The sequence below is a fragment of the Molossus molossus genome, unplaced genomic scaffold (genome assembly GCF_014108415.1).
Source record: "Molossus molossus isolate mMolMol1 unplaced genomic scaffold, mMolMol1.p scaffold_m16_p_4, whole genome shotgun sequence".
In the NCBI taxonomy this organism is placed as follows: domain Eukaryota; kingdom Metazoa; phylum Chordata; class Mammalia; order Chiroptera; family Molossidae; genus Molossus; species Molossus molossus.
In genome coordinates this window covers 73,764,037-73,782,413 of record NW_023425377.1, presented here as the reverse complement: position 1 = coordinate 73,782,413, position 18,377 = coordinate 73,764,037, and the positions used below count along the sequence as shown (strand labels likewise).

The 18,377-nt window shown below is 51.4% G+C and overlaps 1 protein-coding gene across 1 annotated transcript in view; it reads left to right on the top strand.

The window, feature by feature from the left end:
- Positions 1 to 1,100: 1,100 nt before the first annotated feature.
- Positions 1,101 to 18,377, top strand: part of CARM1 (coactivator associated arginine methyltransferase 1) — a 45,960-nt gene continuing 28,683 nt past the window's right edge. The window contains exon 1 of the mRNA XM_036282223.1: positions 1,101 to 1,326. Within this exon, the coding sequence (XP_036138116.1) occupies positions 1,101 to 1,326 (226 nt within the window). The remainder of the gene's footprint in view (positions 1,327 to 18,377) is intronic.

Below are 18,377 nucleotides of genomic sequence, written 5' to 3'. Positions count from 1 at the left end.
CACGTGGCCATGCTCTGCTGCACTCACTAGCCAGCCATCACTGGGTTAAGGCAGAGTAACTAGGGGCGAAGGGAGGGGTCCAGAGGGAGGTCCAAGAATTTATTGTGGGGGAAGAGACAGTGAAGATCTGAGAATGGAGGAGGGGGACGCTGTGGGACGGAAATGGCCGTGAAGGGGAAGAGATCGCTTGAATGCTGCGGAAACGAGCCTTCCCATGGGGTTCAAGTCGGGTGCAGAGGACGTGTCCCACCTGAAACTGTTTTTCCAGGAAAGTTGGCCGAGGGATGGGCCACAGCTTGGGGGCGTGCCCCAGGCCCTGGCCCCGCCCCTCACGCAATTTTCCCCAAGTGTCCCCAGGCCTCACAAAGTGAAGCCCAGTGGGAAGGAGCGGGGCCGATATGGGGGCGGGGCCCCGTCGCAGCTGGACTCCGCCCCTCCGCGTGCAGCTTCACTAAGCCGGGCAGGGCCAGGGGGCGGAGCACAGTCTCAGGGGCGTGTCGAAGTCGTCGGGCGTCAGGCCCTCCCCCACTATTTCCCGGACTGGGGAGCCGCCTCACAAAGTGCGGCCGTTCGGGTTGGGTAGGATTCTGGGAGTGTCTGCACGACCGAGCACGCCCCCTGACGCTTGCCTGCCCCGCCCTCCAGGGGTCTCCGCCTCCGCACCGTCTCACGAAGTGTGGCCGTTCCAGTCCCGCCGGGCTAGGGGCGGGACTCAGGCCTAAGGGCGTGTCCGCGAGGCCGAGCACCGCCCCCTGACGCACGCCCGCCGCCGCCGTTTTTGGGCCACCGACACACCTCACAAAGCGGCGACCGTTCGCGTGAGGCGGGGTTGGGGCGGGGCCGACCCCTTCCCGCGGCGAGTTTCGTCCCCAGCGTGCTCCCTTCCAGCGCCCAGGGCCGCCGGCAGGGGGCGCTGCGCCACGCGGCCGGGCCGTCGGCTGTGGCAGCGAGTCGGCTCGTAGCCCGCAGGCGGCGCTGCCCGGCTCGGCCTCGGCCTCGGCCTGCGCGGCGGCGGCGGTAGCGGCGGGGACCTGTGCCCGGGCGCGGCGGCGGCGGCGGCGGCGGCGGCGGCGGCGGCGGGGCCTGGAGCCGGATCTAAGATGGCAGCGGCGGCGGCGGCGGCGGCGGCGGGGCCAGGCACGGGCGTTGTGGGGGCGGCAGGCCCAGGCGTCGCGGGGCCCTGTGCGGCCGTGTCGGTGTTCCACGGCGCCCGCCTCCTCACCATTGGCGACGCGAACGGCGAGATCCAGAGGCACGCGGAGCAGCAGGCGCTGCGCCTCGAGGTGCGCGCCGGCCCGGACGTGGCAAGCATCGCCCTCTACAGCCGTGAGTGCGGGGTCCCGGGTCCAGGCCGACGGCTGGGAGGCGCGCGGCGACTGCGCACGAGGCGGGTCCGGCGGGGGGCCCAGGGCGGGAGGGACGCAGCGGTGGTGGGTGAGGGGCTTGGCGTCCCGAGGGTTAGGGGCCTCAAGCCGTGGGGGCTAGGTGTGGGGCTCGTGGGGCTGAGCCGAGGGAGCCGGCCGTGTGGGGCCCTGAGTGAGGGGTGTGGAGGAACAGTATCAAGGGGCAGAGGTAGAAAAGAGGGCGTGCGTGGCGGTCAGAGGTGAGGTGCCTTGTGTACGAAGGGAAGCGGGAAATGGGGGAGTGAGGGCCCTGAGATTGGGAGGGTGTGGGCAGGAAGTGGGGGGCCCAGAGTGGAAAGTGAATTCGGAGGACACTGGGGGGTGTGGGGGCTAGGTGGGAGAGAAGGGGCCTGAGGTGTGGGAGAGGTGGGGAGTCTCGCGGTCTGGTGTGGCCGCCTTGGTTGGGGGAGAGAGGGGTGTGGGCATCTTCTGGCCATCTCAGGGGACCCCTGGACTGCTAAGGACAGTTGGAAAGTGGTGCCCAGTCTGAGGCGGCTTAGAGGATCGATTCCACCCGTCTGGAGGGCTTGGTATTGGTACCCCCACCCCCGCAGTGGGTAACTTGTAGATGAGGGCAGAGGGGGAGGGTGGTTCCAGTCCCTGGATGTGCTCCTGCTGATAACGTGGGTGGGAAGGACCCGTTCCTGATGCCGGGCTCGGAAGAGGGTAACACAGTTTCCTCCTGTGCCACGGTCCTCTGATCTTTCTTTTAGGGGGTGTGAGAAGCTGGGTGCGTTTTCAGAAGGTAGTTTCAAAACTGACGTTTCAGGGTGGGGGGAATCACAAGTGTGTTTGCCAAGGACCCTGAGTCTTTGTAGTTCACCATTTTTCTTTCTCTTGTTACTCTTTCTTATCTGTTCTCTTCCATTCTTGATTCCTCCTTCAAATTTTGCTATTCTGTTTCATTCAGCTTTGTCTCTCAGGGTTTCTTACACTGATGCTCTGGGAAGCCACTGGGGTCTCTTACTGGCTTTGGCCTGTGTGAATTTTTTGCCACTTTGGGTATAGAGTGTGAAGAACAGTTGGTTCACACGGTGTTCTCCCTGTGCCTTGACTTGGAAAACCCAAATTCAGGGAGCTGTGTCTGTTTCTCAAGTGTCCCACCTCTCTTTGCTGGGGCAGAGCTAGGTCTTAGACCAGATGAGGAGAAGGAGCAAGGTGTCCCAGCTGGACATCAAAGCTCTGGACAGACACTTAAGATCCATCTTAAGCTCAGTAGGATCCCCCAGATGGTAAACAAGGCCATTCTGCAAGCATTAAAGGGGAACAGAATAAAGTAGGGTAGTTTCTCAAACTAGGGTTCCAAGCCTGACCCACAAAGGAGTTCCAGGAGAGTTGGTTTTTCTTTTGTAAATAAACTTGTGATTTTAAAACAGTTTGAGGTTTATAGGTTTATTAGGAAGATAGTACAGAGAGTTCTCATATACTCCATACTCAGTTTCCCCTGTTAGCATCTTTGTCCAGGAGAGCTTTTACTTTTGTGTTTTTGTTGATAATCTTGAATTGTATGAACTGTGAAGATAACATTTCTCTTTTTGAGGTAACTCATAACTGAAGTATCATTTGTAAAGAGGAGAACATTCATGTTTCTTAAACTGAGATCTTTAGTCTGGGATGATACAGTCTCACAAATCTGAAAGCCACCCCCTCCCCCCCCTCCTTATTTTCATGTAGCATTGGTGTGGGGTTGAGCAAGGGTTCTGGAATGTATTCTCATACAGTTCCTGGCCCAAAGTCTGAAATCAAAGTGTTGGCAGGGCCATATTCCCTCTAGAGGCTCTTTTCTTGCCTCTTGCAGCTTCTGTAGCTCCAGGTATTGCTTGAAGCCTCAGTCTTCTCCCGTCTCTTGATCTGTAATGACACTCATCTTTGGATTTAGGGCTCACCCTAAATCCAGGATGATCTTACCTCACGATCCTTAATTATACCTGCTAAGACCCCTTTTCCAAATAGTAAGGTCATTTTCGTAGGTTCTGGGTGTTAGGGCTTGGACATAGTTTTTTATTTTTTTATTTTTTTGGTCCACTACATTGGCTAGACTAGTGCTCTGCCAGTAGCTGTGTGTCTTTGTGCCTCATTTTCCTCATCGGTAGAACGGCGGTGATCATAGGACTGTGGCACAGCGTGTTTCCTCAGTGAATGAACACTCCTTGGAAGCACCTGCTTCTGTAACTGGCTGGCAATGTCCTCAAAGTTGGCTGGGTTACTGGTCAGGGTGAGGCAGCACTTGTTCCTGAGCAGCCCTGGAGAGTGGGTGCACAGGGACGGATTGCTGTGAAGGGTATTGGGGAGTGCAAAGTCCCAGGGCTGGGGTGTGGGCTGCACACTGCACCTGGATCTGAGATCAGGCCTGCTGAGTGTGGAGTGCTGACTGATAGTCCCTTGGAAAAAGTCAGAGATGGTCCAGCCACTGAGGGGATGTGTAGGCATGTGGCAGCTGGGTGGGTAGCAGAGGGTGGGGATGAACCAGGCTGCTGGGAGCTTTAAGCCTTCTCTTGGGATAAACTTGCTTCCTTGGCTTTAGCATTTTCCCACCTGGATCCTTCTGGGACCTGAATGCTTTGGCCACGTGAAAAATCGTCAGGGGCTCAGTTTTGCTCACCTGTCTCTCATGAGGTGGGGGTCTTTCGAGCTGCTTCTGCTTCCAGATCACCTTCAGGATTTGAATCTATGTTTGGGTGGGGATGGGTGTTGGCCAGGACACCTGCACGAATCTCCCAGTGGCTCACATGTGGGATTTGGACCAGAGGCATCCTTGGATGCTGGCGAGGGTTCTGAATGTGGAGTCACTTCCCTGAGCCTGTTTTCTTACCTGTAGCAACACTCACCTGCACACAGACTCGGTTTCCTCATCTACACTGGGAATGCTGCCATTTGGAGCTCGGGAACATGGGTGAAGTGGACTGTGGGTGTGTGGAACAGGGTGTCTTGCATTAAATAGTCAATATTTCAATAGATATTATCGACTGTGATGTTATTAGTGTAGAGTAGTGAAGGACTGGTTTTTCAATGAGGGATCCCCTTATGCTACAGGCTGCCCAGCTGTCTTGTATTTTCTGCAGATGGGAGAGAGACCCCTGGGCTGCAACCTCTGCCTGAGGCGGCAGGTCTGAGATCTGGGTGTGGGTACCAGGATGTACAACCCTGTTTCATTTTTTTTTTAAAATTGATTTTAGAAAGAGAGAGGAAGGGAAAAAGAGAGAGAAACATTGACTTGTTTCACTCACCCATATATTCATTGGTTGACTTTTGTATGTGCCCTGACTGGGGATTGAACTTGCAACCTTGGTGTATCAGGATGATGCTCTAACCAATTGAGCTACCTAGTCAGGTCCAGCCCTGTTTCTTTTGTCATCTAATCATTACCTGGGAATGTTTTTTCATTGATGAGAGAGAGAGAGAGGGAGAGAGAGAGAGAGAGAGAGAGAGGAAAACATGGATGTGAAAGAGAAGTATCGATTGGTTGCCCCACGCAGATGCCCCGACCAGGGATCGAACCTGTAACCTGTGTATGTGCCCTGACTGGGAATCGAACTTGTGACCCTCAGTGCATGGGACAGTGCTCTAACCACTGAGATCACTGGCCAATACCCTCCATGTGGGAACAATGACAGCTGCACAAGGCCTTGTTGCAGTCACCCTTCCTTATTCCTACTTGAAGTCACCTGGCCTGTATCCATGGCACAGGATAAATGGCAGCTACCAAAACCAGGCCATTTTCCCTGGGCAGAGGTGCAGCCTTCCTGAGCTTGAGGAAGCTTTGGCACAGCCTCTGGAGTTCTTGGATGAAGGCTTCCCTCCCCTTGGAAGGAGGCATCTCCTTGAAAAAGCCCATCATGGGGTGGCCAGGGCAGAGAGAAGAACAGACTCTCAGTTCCTCAGCCCATGGTGGACTTTCTGGAGATGACTATGTCACTTTTCTTTCTTGGTCAGTACGAGTTTCTTTGGTTTAGTTCTGGATTCTCCCCACCCTTTTGGCTAGAAGAGATATATAGCAGGACTGGCTCATTACAGGGGCAAAATTTCAGTTTGTGGAGGGCATGCCAGGGTGTGGAAACCCCAGAGAAAAAACCCTCTGTGCAAACAGGTGAAGAATGCCCTGCTGCCACAGAATCAGAAACCCTTATGACTTCCTTCAGTCATACTTCTGGTACCCCTCCCTGACAGCCTTTAGAACATTCAGTGTCATCCTGGGGTGACAATCAAGAAAGTAACACTGGCCCTGGCCGGTTTGGCTCAGCGGTTGGAGCGTCAGCCTGTGGTCCAGAGAGACCCGGGTTCGGTTCCCGCTAAGGGCACATACCTCGGTTGCGGTTTGTCCCCGGCCCTGGTTGGTCGTGAGGGTGGCAGCCACTCGATGTGTCCCTTCACGTCGATGTTTCTCTCTCTCTCTCTTCCTCTCTCTCCCTCCCGCTCTATCTGAACAAAAAATGGAAAAATGTCCTCGGGTGAGGATAAAAAAAAAAACAAAAAAAAAAAACAAGAAAGTAACACTGGAAGGGCATTCATATTTCACTGGTGCCTGCAAGTTCCTATTGAATCCTTTTTTTTTTAATCCTCACTGGAGGATATTTTTTCATTTTTATTCAGATAGAGTAGGAGGGAGAGAAAGGGAAAAAGGGAGTGAGAGAGAAACACCGATGTGAGAGAGACGCATCACATTGAGTGGTTACCTCCTGCACGACCCCAACCAGGGCTGGGGATGAGCCAAGGTACGTGCCCTTGACTGGAAGGGAACCCACGACTTACTTGTCTGCAGGCCAACGCTCTAACTGCTTAGCCAAACTGGTTAGGGCTTGACTGCTGTTCTTTATTGAGCATTTACTGTGTACCAAACTATAGAAACCTATGTTGACAGACTCAAGTGCTTGACCTTGGGGGCAGCTGGGGGAAGGATAATGGCCTGTGGGCAAACTGTGGCCTATGAGCCATGTTGGGCCTGTGGCCTATTTTTATAGTCAGAGCTAAGGGAGATTTGTACATTTTTTGAAGGGTTGGTTTAAAAAAAAAGCCCCAAAGAAGAATATTCAATTAAAACCATTGTGTCACCCCTGCCGGTTTGGCTCAGCAGTTAGAGTGTCGGCCTGCAGTCCTGAGAGACCCAGGTTCATTTCATGCTAAGGGCATGTACCTCGGTTGCAGTTTGTCTCCGGCCCTGGTTGGGTCGTGCGGGTGGCAATCACTCGATGTGTCCCTTCTTTCACATCAATGTTTCTCTCTTCCTCTCTTTCCCTCCTACTCTATCTGAACAAAAAAATGGAAAAATGTCCCCGAGTGAGGATAAAAACAAAACAAAACATTGTGTCATGCAAAACCTAAAACATTTATTTGCTGGCCCTTGTCAGAAAAAGCTTGGGGACCCCTGGAATAAATGAATGAAGTAGGCAGAAGGAGGGGGCATTATAGGAACTTGGCCTCAGCCAGATATGCCAGATCTGCCTCAGCTTTAAAAGAAATGGAAAAGTCTTTCATTGTGTATGTCTGTTTTGATTATAAAGTGTCCTGATTGCCCTGGCAAGAGAGAGTATACTTTCTGGATTGTGTGGGCCAGTTGGCCTGACAAGCATGGCTCTTGCTGTGTTTTACCACTGGTCCCTAAGACAGTCCTGTGAAGTTAAGAACACCATTCCCATTGTATTGGTGGAAAACAGGTGAAAAGGCTTGATTGACCAAGTGATGTAGCCGGAAGGCAGCAGAGCTGGCTTTGGAATTCAGAGCTATTGGACCTGCTGTCTTAATGCAGAGTGGTTCAGTGAAAAATGGTGATCAGGAATCAATATTGTTCATAACACAGACCCAAAGTAGCAGTGGCTTAAACAAGATGGCATTTTCTTTCTTATGCTTTTCATGCTGAAATCTGAAGATTGGCAGACCAGGGCTGGTGTGGAGCCTCTACTTGAAGAGCTCTTCGGACCCAGGTCCTTTCTGGAGTCATGATCAATGTGGTGGCTGGAGTCCAGCCATTACAGTTTGGTTTCCAGGCAGCAGGACAGAGAAGGCACGAAGGATGCCAAGGGCCTATCTAGGTGTCTGTAAAGAGAGGTTCCCAGAAGCTGGCTGAGGGGGTTTCTGCTTTCATCCCATGGGCTAGAATGTAGTCACATGGTCACCACTAGCTGCAAGGGAAGTTGGGAAATGTAATCTTTAGTACAAATGGTCATGCACTTAGCTAATTTCAGGATTTTTCTTTCTGTAGGGGAAAGGGAGAACAGACACTGAGAGACAATCATCTTGGCCACAGTGGGTAGTATGTGGATATAGCCAGATTGTTGGGAAGGACATGGAGAGGTGCTCAAGTGGATAGGGGATGGGGACAGCAGCTTGCCATGGAGCAAAAAGGTCTCTGAAGAATGGAGGAGCTAAAGGGGAGGTAATAGAGTTGGGCTCAAGTCATGTTTTACGAGTGATAGCCTTTTCTTGTATGTGGTCAGGAACTGCCCACCATTTCACACAGGGGATTAACGTGATAAAAATAGTATTTCTAAAGATTACTCTGCCAACAGGTTATGGTGTAGATGGGAGCAGGGAGAGAGAAAGCCTGTGGAAGTTTCCAGACTAGAGGACACAACAGGAATGTAACCAAATAGTTTTACCTTAGCTCATCCCAGAAGTGTGTCAGAGGTCCAGAAGTTGTGATAAGGAAGAAAAGGTGAATTCTGTTCATGGCATTGGGGACAAGATGGCAAAGGTCATGACCTTTGGTCAGGGGTTGTGAGTGACCTGCCCAAAGGGTTTGCTTGGCTACAGGGTTAAAATAAAAGTAGCTGTCCTGCCCTGGCTGGTGTGGTTCAGTGGTTAGAGCGTCAGTCCATGAACCAACGAGTTCCCGGTCTGCAACCGAGGCAACCAATGAATGTGTGTTTATCACATTGATGTTTCTTTTTTTTTTATCATCCTCACCCGAGGACCTTTTTCCATTTTTTGTTCAGGTAGAGTGGGAGGGAGAGAGAGGAACAGAGAAAGAGAGAAACATCGATGTGAAAGGGACACATCGAGTGGTCGCCACCCGCACAACCAACCAGGGCCGGGGACAAACTGCAACCAAGGTACATGCCCTTAGCGGGAACTGAACCCGGGTCTCTCCGGACTGCAGGCCGATGCTCTAACCGCGGAGCCAAACCGGCCAGGGCCACATTGATGTTTCTATCTCGTCCCCTCCTTCCTTCCTCTCTCCTTTTCTCTCACCCCCCCCTTTCTCTCCCCTTCTTCTCTCTCTCCCTCTCTCTTTTTTGTTAATCCTCACCCAAGGATATTTTTTTATTGATTTTTAAAATACGTTTTTATAGATTTTTTTTTTAGAGAGACAGGAAGAGGGAGAGAGAGAGAGAGAGACATCAGTGTGAGAGAGAAACTTGATTGGCTGCCTCCTGCAAGGTCCCTACTGGGGATGGAGCCCCAAATCCAGGCATGTGCCCCGGACTGGACTCAAACCATTTCCTCTTAGTCCACAGGAGGAGGCTCAATCCACTGAGCCACACTGGCCAGACTTCCATTGATATTTAGAGGCAGTGTGTCTCTTTCACATTGATATTTCTCTTTCTCTCATTCCCTCCCCACTTCCACTCTGTCTAAAATTCAATGGAAAAAAGATCCTTGGGTGAGGATTAACACCACCAACAGAAAAAGTAGATGTCCAGTATTTTTTTTTTTCTTTATTGATTTTAGAGAGAGAGGAAGGGAGAGGGAGAGAGAGATAGAAACATCCATGAGAGAGAATATCAATTGGCCGCCTCCTTCATGTACCCCACTGGGGATTTGGCCCACCACCTGGGCATGTGCACTGACTGGGAATTGAACCGATGACCTCTTGGTGCATGAATCGACATTCAACCACTGAGCAACACCAGCCAGGTGATGTCCAGGTTTTTTTGTTTTTTTTTTTAAATTTTTTTTTCTTTTCTTTTTTGTGGTACGTGCCCCTAGCGGGAACCGAACCTGGGACTCTCTGGTCCGCAGGCTGATGCTCAACTGCTGAGCCAAACTGGCCAGGGCAAATTTTTTTTCTTTATTGATTTTAGAGAGGGAGGAAGGGAAAGAGAGAGAGAGAAACATTGATGAGAGAGAATATCGATTGGCCACCTCCTGCATACCCCCACTGGGGATCAGGCCCACAACCTGGGCATGTGCCCTGACCAGGAATTGAACCTGCGACCTCTTGGTGCATGGGTCGATGCTCAGCCACTGAGCCACACTGGCCGGGCCGATGTCCAATATTTTAAAAATTGGGTGATTTCACATTAAAATCTGACTTTTACTTAAGAAAAACCAAAAAGCCTGGCAGTCCCAGTCCTACATGCCCTGAGACCAGGTAGTACTACCTTCATAAGGGGCATGCCACCCCAATTGGCCTCAGTCCTCCCCTGCCCACCACCACTCCAAAACAGACCTTGTACCAGTAGCCATCTGTCCTTTCACTTGCAGTGGTTTGTTTCTTAAAATAGAGAAGCACTTGTCTAAACCCAGGTCTCCATCTGATGTGGGATAACATCTCTTCCTTAGCCTACGACCTCCTTTCAGACCCTCCCTCTAGTTGGCTGAGTTGGATCCTTGTGTAGGTGAGGGCTCTTACACCCCATTCTAACCTGGCCTGGCTTCCAATCCCAAGCCCCTCCTGCTGCCCACCTCCCAGCCTTTCCCCTTCCTCACTCCATCTGCAACCTGTTCAGGCCCACAGCCCCTTTCTGGCATTTTGGAAATCCAGAACTTCTGAAAACCTAACCTGCCATTCATATGACAGCAAAATTTAATCAGACCTGAACTCTGCCATCTGGGCTCTCTATTATCTCCCATGTATCCAATTTAGTGTGACTAGTCACGTTTCCCTGTAAAACATGTTTGGTTATGGGTGTTGCCCATACTCGGCCAGGGACAATCTATATCATCGGTACCTTGTTACCTTTATAAAACTGAAAAGTTTGGGCAGGTGTACCTCATTTTATTGTGCGTTGCTTTATTGAGTTTCATAGGTATTGCGTTTGTTACAAATTGAAGGCAAGACCCTCCACCAGCAAAAACATTGTGACTTGCTTTATTGTGATACTTGCTTTATTACGGTGGTTTGAAACAAAACCTGCAATATCTGTGAAGTCCGCCTATGTGGGCCTGCTTGCTTTATTATGGTGGTCTGAAACCAAACCTGCAATATCTGTGAAGTCCGCCTACATGGGCCTGCTCGCTTTATTATGGTGGTCTGAAACCGAACCTGCAATATCTGTGAAGTCCACCTACATGGGCCTGCATATTTCAGGTAGGGAGCTGAGGGCCCAGCACCATACCCCTGTTGGGGTTGTTGGGGTCTATATGTGAGATCACAAGAGAAAAGTGGATGGCACTGTGTGTGTCATCTGGCAAGCCAGCAAGCATGTATTCATTCCATACAGGGGTCTGGATGTGGTGGTCATGCAGGGCCTTTCAAGGAAGGAGGAGTATGGCTTGAACTCATGATGATTCTCAGGTGCCAGGCTTCAGACCAGGTCAGATTTAGCAGAATGGGGAAGGCTCAGGGACCCTTGTTGGTGCAAGTGTGTTTCCTTTCCCAGGGCATCTGCTCTGTGTCTGGGATCTGCCTGCTACCCAGGGAGGTGGTAAATTAAGTTTGCCAGGTCATCTGTTGAGGTGCCCATCCCATTAAGGGTAGGATGGAAAGCCATACCTGGCTGCTCCCAGTGGAGAATGGAGACTGCTCAGAACTAGGGCTCTTAACCTGAAGTCTGTGGATGGCTCCTGCCACTGTGGGGAGGTAGGTCCCATGATTCCCTGAAATTGTATACAGTTTTGCATAAGGGTAGAGGGACAAGAGTCAGTGGCTGTGACCTTGAAGGAGCCTCCTTGATTATAGAAAAGGTGTGATACTGGCACCTCTCTGGAGGGAACACATGTAAAACACTTAACTTGATATATATTTGGTAAGCCATGGCCTTGTTGTTAACTATTGGTTCTCTGTGCATTTGGTCTGGGAGAGAGGCTTATGATCTTCCTCAGAGGGATCTATGACTGGAGAAAAGCTGACAACAACTGGAGGACAGTACCAGATTGGGGGGTGAGGGGGATGCTCCTGGCTTATAAGGGATGGGGGTGGTCAGTGGGAGAGGCAGGGGTGGGGAGGGAACACTGTCTGCTGGGTCTGGGGGAGCACCTTTGAATGGGCAGAATGGAGAGGTTAGCAGTATTGGCTGCTGCCCAGAGGTGAGAACCAGAGCCAAGGGGAGGTCACCAGATTTCTGATCTGGAGGTCAGCTCCCTTGCAGGGCTGGGGTGGGGGAGGGGACCCAGCCAGTTGGCCAGTTTAGGGGGATGGGCTGAGAGAGAAGTAGAGGAGCTGAAACACCCAAGACTGCAGGGCCCACCAACAATTCTTTGAAGGTGGGAGACCAGTCCTTTCATTCCTCCAACCAGAAACTTGTATGGAGAGTAGACTTGCTGTTTTTATATTGTGGTAGTTATAACTTTAAATAGTTAACAAAAAATTTTAAAATATGGTTTTATTGATTGTTTTTGGGAGAGAGAAGAAGGGAGAAAGAGATAGAAACATAGATGTGAGAGAGAAACATTGTTCGGCTGCCTCCTGCACGCCGCCCCACTGCGGATCAAGCCTGAAACCCAGGCATGTGCCCTGACCAGGAATTAAACCGGAACCTCTCAGTCCATTTGACGACACTCAATCCACCAGCGGGCTAGTTAGCAAAATTTTACTGAGCATCTGCTGTGTGCCAAGCATCTGCTGTGTGCCAATTGCTGTTTTAGGAGCTGGGCATACAGTGACACCTAAGATAAGCACACTGCCCCATGCTTTTGGGTCTGGGGGGTGTTGTGTGACAGACACTAAGTCAACAAGCAACAAAATGTGCTAGTGCTCCTAATGGTCTGTACCTGGGAGAAAAGAACTGGAGCTGAGGTTCAGGAATGCTGGAGGAGGGCTGGTTCAAGAGAGGTGAGGTTTGGTCAAGAATGGGGGTAGGCCCTGGCTGGTTTGACTCAGCAGTTAGGGCATCGGCCTGCAGTCCTGGGTTCAGTTTCCACTAAGGACACGTACCTCGGTTGCAGTTTGTCCCCGGCCCTGGTTGGGTTGTGCGGGTGGCAACCACTCGATGTGTCCCTTTCAAATCGATGTTTCTCTCTCTCTCTCTCTCCCTCCCACTTTATCTGAACAAAAAATGGAAAAATGTCCTCGGGTGAGGATTAAAATAAAAATAAATCAATAAAAGAATGGGGGTAGGGGGACTGGGGGGACCTGCTCAGGATGGGTCATTAAAGCTTCCAGGAGAAGAGCAGGTTGGGGTTGGGGCTAAGTTCAAACCCACACCTAAGTTCTGATCCCACACCTCACCACCTGCATGCCCTCTCTGTATCTCAGTTTTCTCTGCTATAAAATGAGGATCTTGATAGCATCCATTTTGAAGGGTTGTTGTGAGTTGTGAGCTAACAGAAGTAAAAGTGCTTAAAATAGTGCCTGCTTCCTTGCACATAAATGTCGTCTGATGTCCTTTGGCTGTTTTTATCTCAAAGCATTGATCTGTTTTTTAGAGAAAATAAATTCATGATGATGCATTAATCAATTCTCAACAGCTCAAAGATTGCCACTCCCCCCAAACACAAAAGAAAATAAAGCCTGCTCCCCAGCAGTTAGGTGGGAAGACTCCTCGAAGTCAGCCTGTGGGCCTGGCACAGCCAAGAGCAGCCAGAAGCCAGTGTGGCTGGAGCTGGGCATGCAGCGGGAGGGGTGGGCCCCAGCAAAGGGGCTAGCATTTATTCCAAGAGTGTTGGGAAGGGAAGTGCCCCTGTGGCTATGTCTGGGTTAGCCCATTTCTGTTCCCTGCCCTTTCCTAGCAAGGTGATCTGGGTGAGCCTTAGTCTCCCAAATCTCAGCTTCCTTGTTGGTGGGGAGGCCTCACTGAGAGGCTGAGCTGGTGGCAGGTGGCCTTGGCAAGGGTAGATGTCTGTGCCTGGACTGTAGGCACCAGCCCTGTTGCACAGTCTGACATGATCCCCAACCTGGTATAGTCCTAGTCTTGGAGAACAGAGAGGCAGAGGCAGAACCCTATCTCCCACTGTAGGGGCAAGAGGCCATGGGCCAGAGAGAATTGTGGTGGGAAGGAGAGAACTCAGGGCTGGGGGGTGGGGTGGGGTAGTAACTCTGCTGGGGTATCAGCCTGTTCCCAGGGCAGCTGGGGTGCACAATGTCTCTGGGTCAGTCCTATACTACTATCCTGGGCCCCTGTCTTTCTCCTGCTTTGTATTTGCTGGCTGGAACATTCTCCTTTCCTCCTTCTGGACTGCTGCAACCCTCTCTGGGTTAGAAGCTGCTGGAGGTCGTGATTAGCATAGTCTGGGGAGCCTAACCTTGATGTAACATTGTAACCAAGTCACCCTATTCTTCACTGCAGTTCCTTCCTGGAAAACAGTGGTTTCAAGGGTTGGTGTCAAATGAGCACCCAGCAGATGAATAACATGGTATAGTATATATTATATATAATATGTAATACATATACATATACATATACATCCACAACCTGCTGTATGACCTGGAAGAAATGATGTGTCACAGGTGTGGTGGTGATCATTAAACTCACCCTCCCACACAGGTAGAGCTGGGCCAGGCACAGAGGTGGCCTTAGAGATCCTGCCTGAGCCCCTCCTTGTCAAGAATGACTCAGGAGGGAGTTCCTTCCTTTGTTCTAGCATCCTCCCATCCTCTCACTTTGGGAACTTGTTTGGGAAGCTTCAGGATTCAGGCCTCAGGAGGAGTGCAGGATGGGACCATGGGCATCTTCACATCTGCCCAGGGAAACCATGGCACCTGCCCTGAGACTTGTTTTGCTGCCCAGATCTGACTTTCTGGTTAAGAGTCTGGAGTCCCTGACTTCCCCCACCCCCACTCCCTTTGTTCCCCAGAAAAATGTTATATGAAGGAAATTGAGACCAGGCTCCACCCAGGCCTGCAGGAATTGGATGTGGATTCCATGGCCCTTGTGTGTCTCCTCTGGTGGGTTCTTCTTTTGATTACTTATTTAATTGTTTAATCAACACACAGATGCCCAGGCCTTAGGTGTCCTGTTCAGTGCATTCAACAGTTGTGTACACCCACATAGTGGTCCCTCAAAGCCAGACCTAGAATTTGTTCCTCAGCCTCTGGGTAGTTTTTGTTTGGTTAGGTGGGTATGGCCCCTGCTGCCAGGGGCAACATTCTTGAAATCTGATCCAGGCTGGTTGGAGGAAGGGGGGCTCTTTCTCCTTCCTGCCCTCACTCCTTACACAGAGAAGGAGAACCCCCTTTTATTCCCTGTTTTTGTCTGTCTCTTTCAAACAGTTTACCCACAGCTTTGGCAAGAATAGATCAGGCTGTTTTTCTTTGAGATTGTTGGTAGATTTACTCCCTGCTAATTGTGTTCCTGTGGCTGGGATTCGTTTTCATTGGAAGTGTTACACATGTCAAAGGGGAATGGTTTTATGGATAGAAACCTGCCGGACAACCAGGCACAGAGGGGATTCTGTTGATCTGACAGATCAACACCTTAATGAAAAATGGATATACTCTTGTGACCCCCTGCAGGAGGCATGGGAATCAATAATCAAAGACAGATTGGGAGGCCTCTTACAGACCCAAGAAGAACATTCCAGAGAACTTGCCTCGTTCTTCCTTGAGCTGGAGAGCTGGAGTGAAGGCAGAGCCAGCCTGGAGCTTCTAGACTTCTCTTGTGTGCCCTGGGGTCATCTCTGCAGAGCCTGGCTTTGACTCCCTTCATCCCCTACCCCTGGGCCCTGCTTATGGACACTTCTAGGCCCTACCATGGCTAATATTTACTGAGCCCGAGCATGTGCCAGCAGCCCTGTGCCAGGCACTTTACATTCATTGACTTGCCTAACCATAGAATAGCCCTGAAGGGCGCTGTTGTGCACTGTTGGCACAAGGGTGCTGGGCAGAGGTGTGAGTTGGGTGAGATCAGCTTATTCTCTTTCCCACACTGTGCATGCCCTGTGGAAAGCCACCGTAGTCACAGCTCCTACCCGTTTTGTGAACAAGGAAACTGAGGCATTGTGTAATAGGCAGCAGTGTTGGGATGCCAGCCCATGTTGATTCGGTGGCCTCCATCAGCTGTGCTGCCTCTTGGGCACTGGTGAGGAGTCCAGGCCATACCTGGAGATTTAGCAAGCACCTGGCATGGAGGAGGCACCCACCTACCCCTTCTCATCATTGTTCTGTGTCAGGAAAGTGGGCCCTCCTACTCTTCTGGAGCTCAAAGCTAGTTTTTTCTCATTTCTGTCTACTTGTCATCCATATGTTGTCCCCTGCAGCCTGTACCACATCTGGAGTCACATCTGGTGAGGCGGGCTGGTGGGCAGCAGCCTTCCTAACTCAAACATCCTGTGCAGTGGGGCCAGTTGGATCTCTGGAGTCCCAGGAGCTTGACAGAGGCCTTTCCACCAGCATTGTGGCCCTAGGACATCCTGTTTCACCTCTGGGCCACTGGTCAAAACTTTTCTTTCAAGATGGATCTTGGTGGAAGATTCCAGTCAGCCTCAGCCCTGGGCTGCAGTTTCCTCCTGCACTCATTCCCTGTGAGGCTGCCCCTGTCCTGTCCACAGGCCTTTTCTGCTTTGACCTCTCCAGAGCCATACTGGGCAGCATGTTGAGGCCCCCGAGCTGACTGAGGGCAGCCCTATTCCTCGGAGCCACATTCATGATCCTCAGACCTGTCACTGGCTCTACTTCCTGCACTGTCCCCTGACAGCGATGGGAGCCAGAGTCTGGAGTGCACCAACCTCCCAGAGAGCCAGCCCCCCTGCACAGCCCTAGGGGTCATGACATACCTCATGTCAACCTGGCTTTCCAGGCCTCCCTATGTGTCTCCTTTGCCAAGGGCTTTCCTTACTTGCTTCTGTCCTTGCAAGAGCACTGCTCGCTTAGCTCCTACTATGTGTTGCAGGTGATGGGGACCCTCCGTGTTCCCTCACAGCTGTGGGAGGAAGGCTCTACTGCCTCCTTTAGTGGTGGTTCAGGGGGTTACTGCCTACCAGCTGTGGTCAACTAGCCAGGCCTGGCTCTGTCTGGGCCCAGAGCCCATGTCCTTCCCAGTACCCTGAGCCCAGCCCCCATAGCCTCCTGGGCCCAAATATCCTTGGAGACTGAGATGTCGTTTGGCTGTCTCTCACAAGCTGCTGGGTCCCTAGACTGAGCTGCTCCCAGCATGTCATCTCTTTATGTTTCAGTTTCCCCACTTAAAAACAAGCGTGCGCGTGTGCGCGTGCGCTCGTTCTCTCTCTCTCTCTCTCTCTCTCTCTCTCTCTCTCTCTCTCTCTCTCTCTCTCTCCCCCTCCCTCCCCCTCCCTCCCTCCACGCGTGCATGCGCGCACACACACATACACACACACCCCCCGGAGTGGTTGGGAGCACTAACTGATAAACTATGTCACTAGGTGTGTGCCTGGTATTGAATAAATCATAGCTTCATAGTCATGGCTGGAAAAGAGAGGCCAGGAGCAGCAAGGGGTTGGGGTGGCCTGTTTGTTTCCTTGCTCACCCCCCACCCCCTTTCTTCATAATGCTCTGCTAAGCCCCTGTGCACATCTGCTGTCCCTTTTGTAGCTCACAAAGCCCGACTGGGCTGATTAGCATGGATGGGGAGATATTTGCATGTAATAGCTCCCACCCAATTGGTACCCTAAGGTTCTTTTCAGAGAAGCCAGGCCCTTTTTTTGTCTGGTCCTCCTTTGCTTGGGGTTGCCGTTTTTTGCACACCTTGCAATTAGACTCCCCTTGGGACTTGCCCAGATTAGGCCTGCAAGGCCAGAAGCTTTCAATCCCTGAAGGTAGAACTGGCCTCCCCCAGAAAGGAGCCCCGACTGAGTGTCCCCTCCCAGACCTCTGACCTCTCCAAGTCATCACTGATTTATGAGATTTTGGTTGTCCTCTAGTGCAGAGGACCTTCTCAAGCCTGTGGTCAGCCCACGGAGCCCATGTGGGACAGGCCTGCCTGGCGTTTCTTAGGGTGTCACCCCCATGAGTAGCTCCAACCGTCTCCTGAATTCAGCAGAGACACCTGTGGCCTGAGTAGTAGTAGGACTGCAGGGGCAATACCTTACCCAGATGCCAACAGGAAACCTTGGGGTGGGAATAGTTTACTCCCCCTCCCCCCGTGGCTGCCTCTTGGACCAGGAGCCTCGTTCCATCCTCAGCCCTGCAAATGCACTGTCCAACAGTTCTGTCACCCTGCTGCTGGATGAATTTGGAAGTGATTAACCCTCATGGGAAACCTATATTCTCATGGCCCCTCTTGGGGTAGATTTAACTGTTTGACTTTTTCAGCTGCCCATAAATTGCCAACTCTGGACTCAGTGTGAGCCTTTTGGGCCAGCAGAGATGGTTTTGTTGTTAACTGTGAACTGTTTTGAAAGGAATGAAGGATAACACAGCAAATGCTGTGTGCTTCCACCCCTACCTTAAGAAGTAAAATGCGAATAGAATGAAGGGCCTCCCCCATCTTATCTCCTCCTAGGGAGGTAACCTCATGTCCACCCCACTTCCCCCAATTCTGGGGGTTTACCCTTCACCAAGGGCCATTTTAACGTAGCTTAAAGACCCAACCTAAATGAAGATGTGCCCAAGCCCAGTGTGAAGCCAGTGCCTCTCTTAGCTGCAGCCAGGTGTCCCTGAGTAACTCACCTAGCCTGGTCTGGGCCCAGCATGGCCTTGTGTCCAGAATTCTCTCTGGGTCTCCTTTTCTCTACTATTTGCCTCTGGCCTTGGGGACATGGAGGCCAACACCTGCTGTGTGCCTTTGAGTCTTGCACTAGGCACGGGATGTGTTAGTCCTCTGACAACACTGAACAATGCATTATTTTGTTTTTCTAGATATGAAAGCTGAGGATTTCATGAGGGTCCCCTTGCTTGTAAGTGGCAGAGCCCAGATTCAAACCTAGGGCTAACTGACTCCAGAACCAGGATTGTGACAATTTAACTTGCCGTGTTACCTCCCC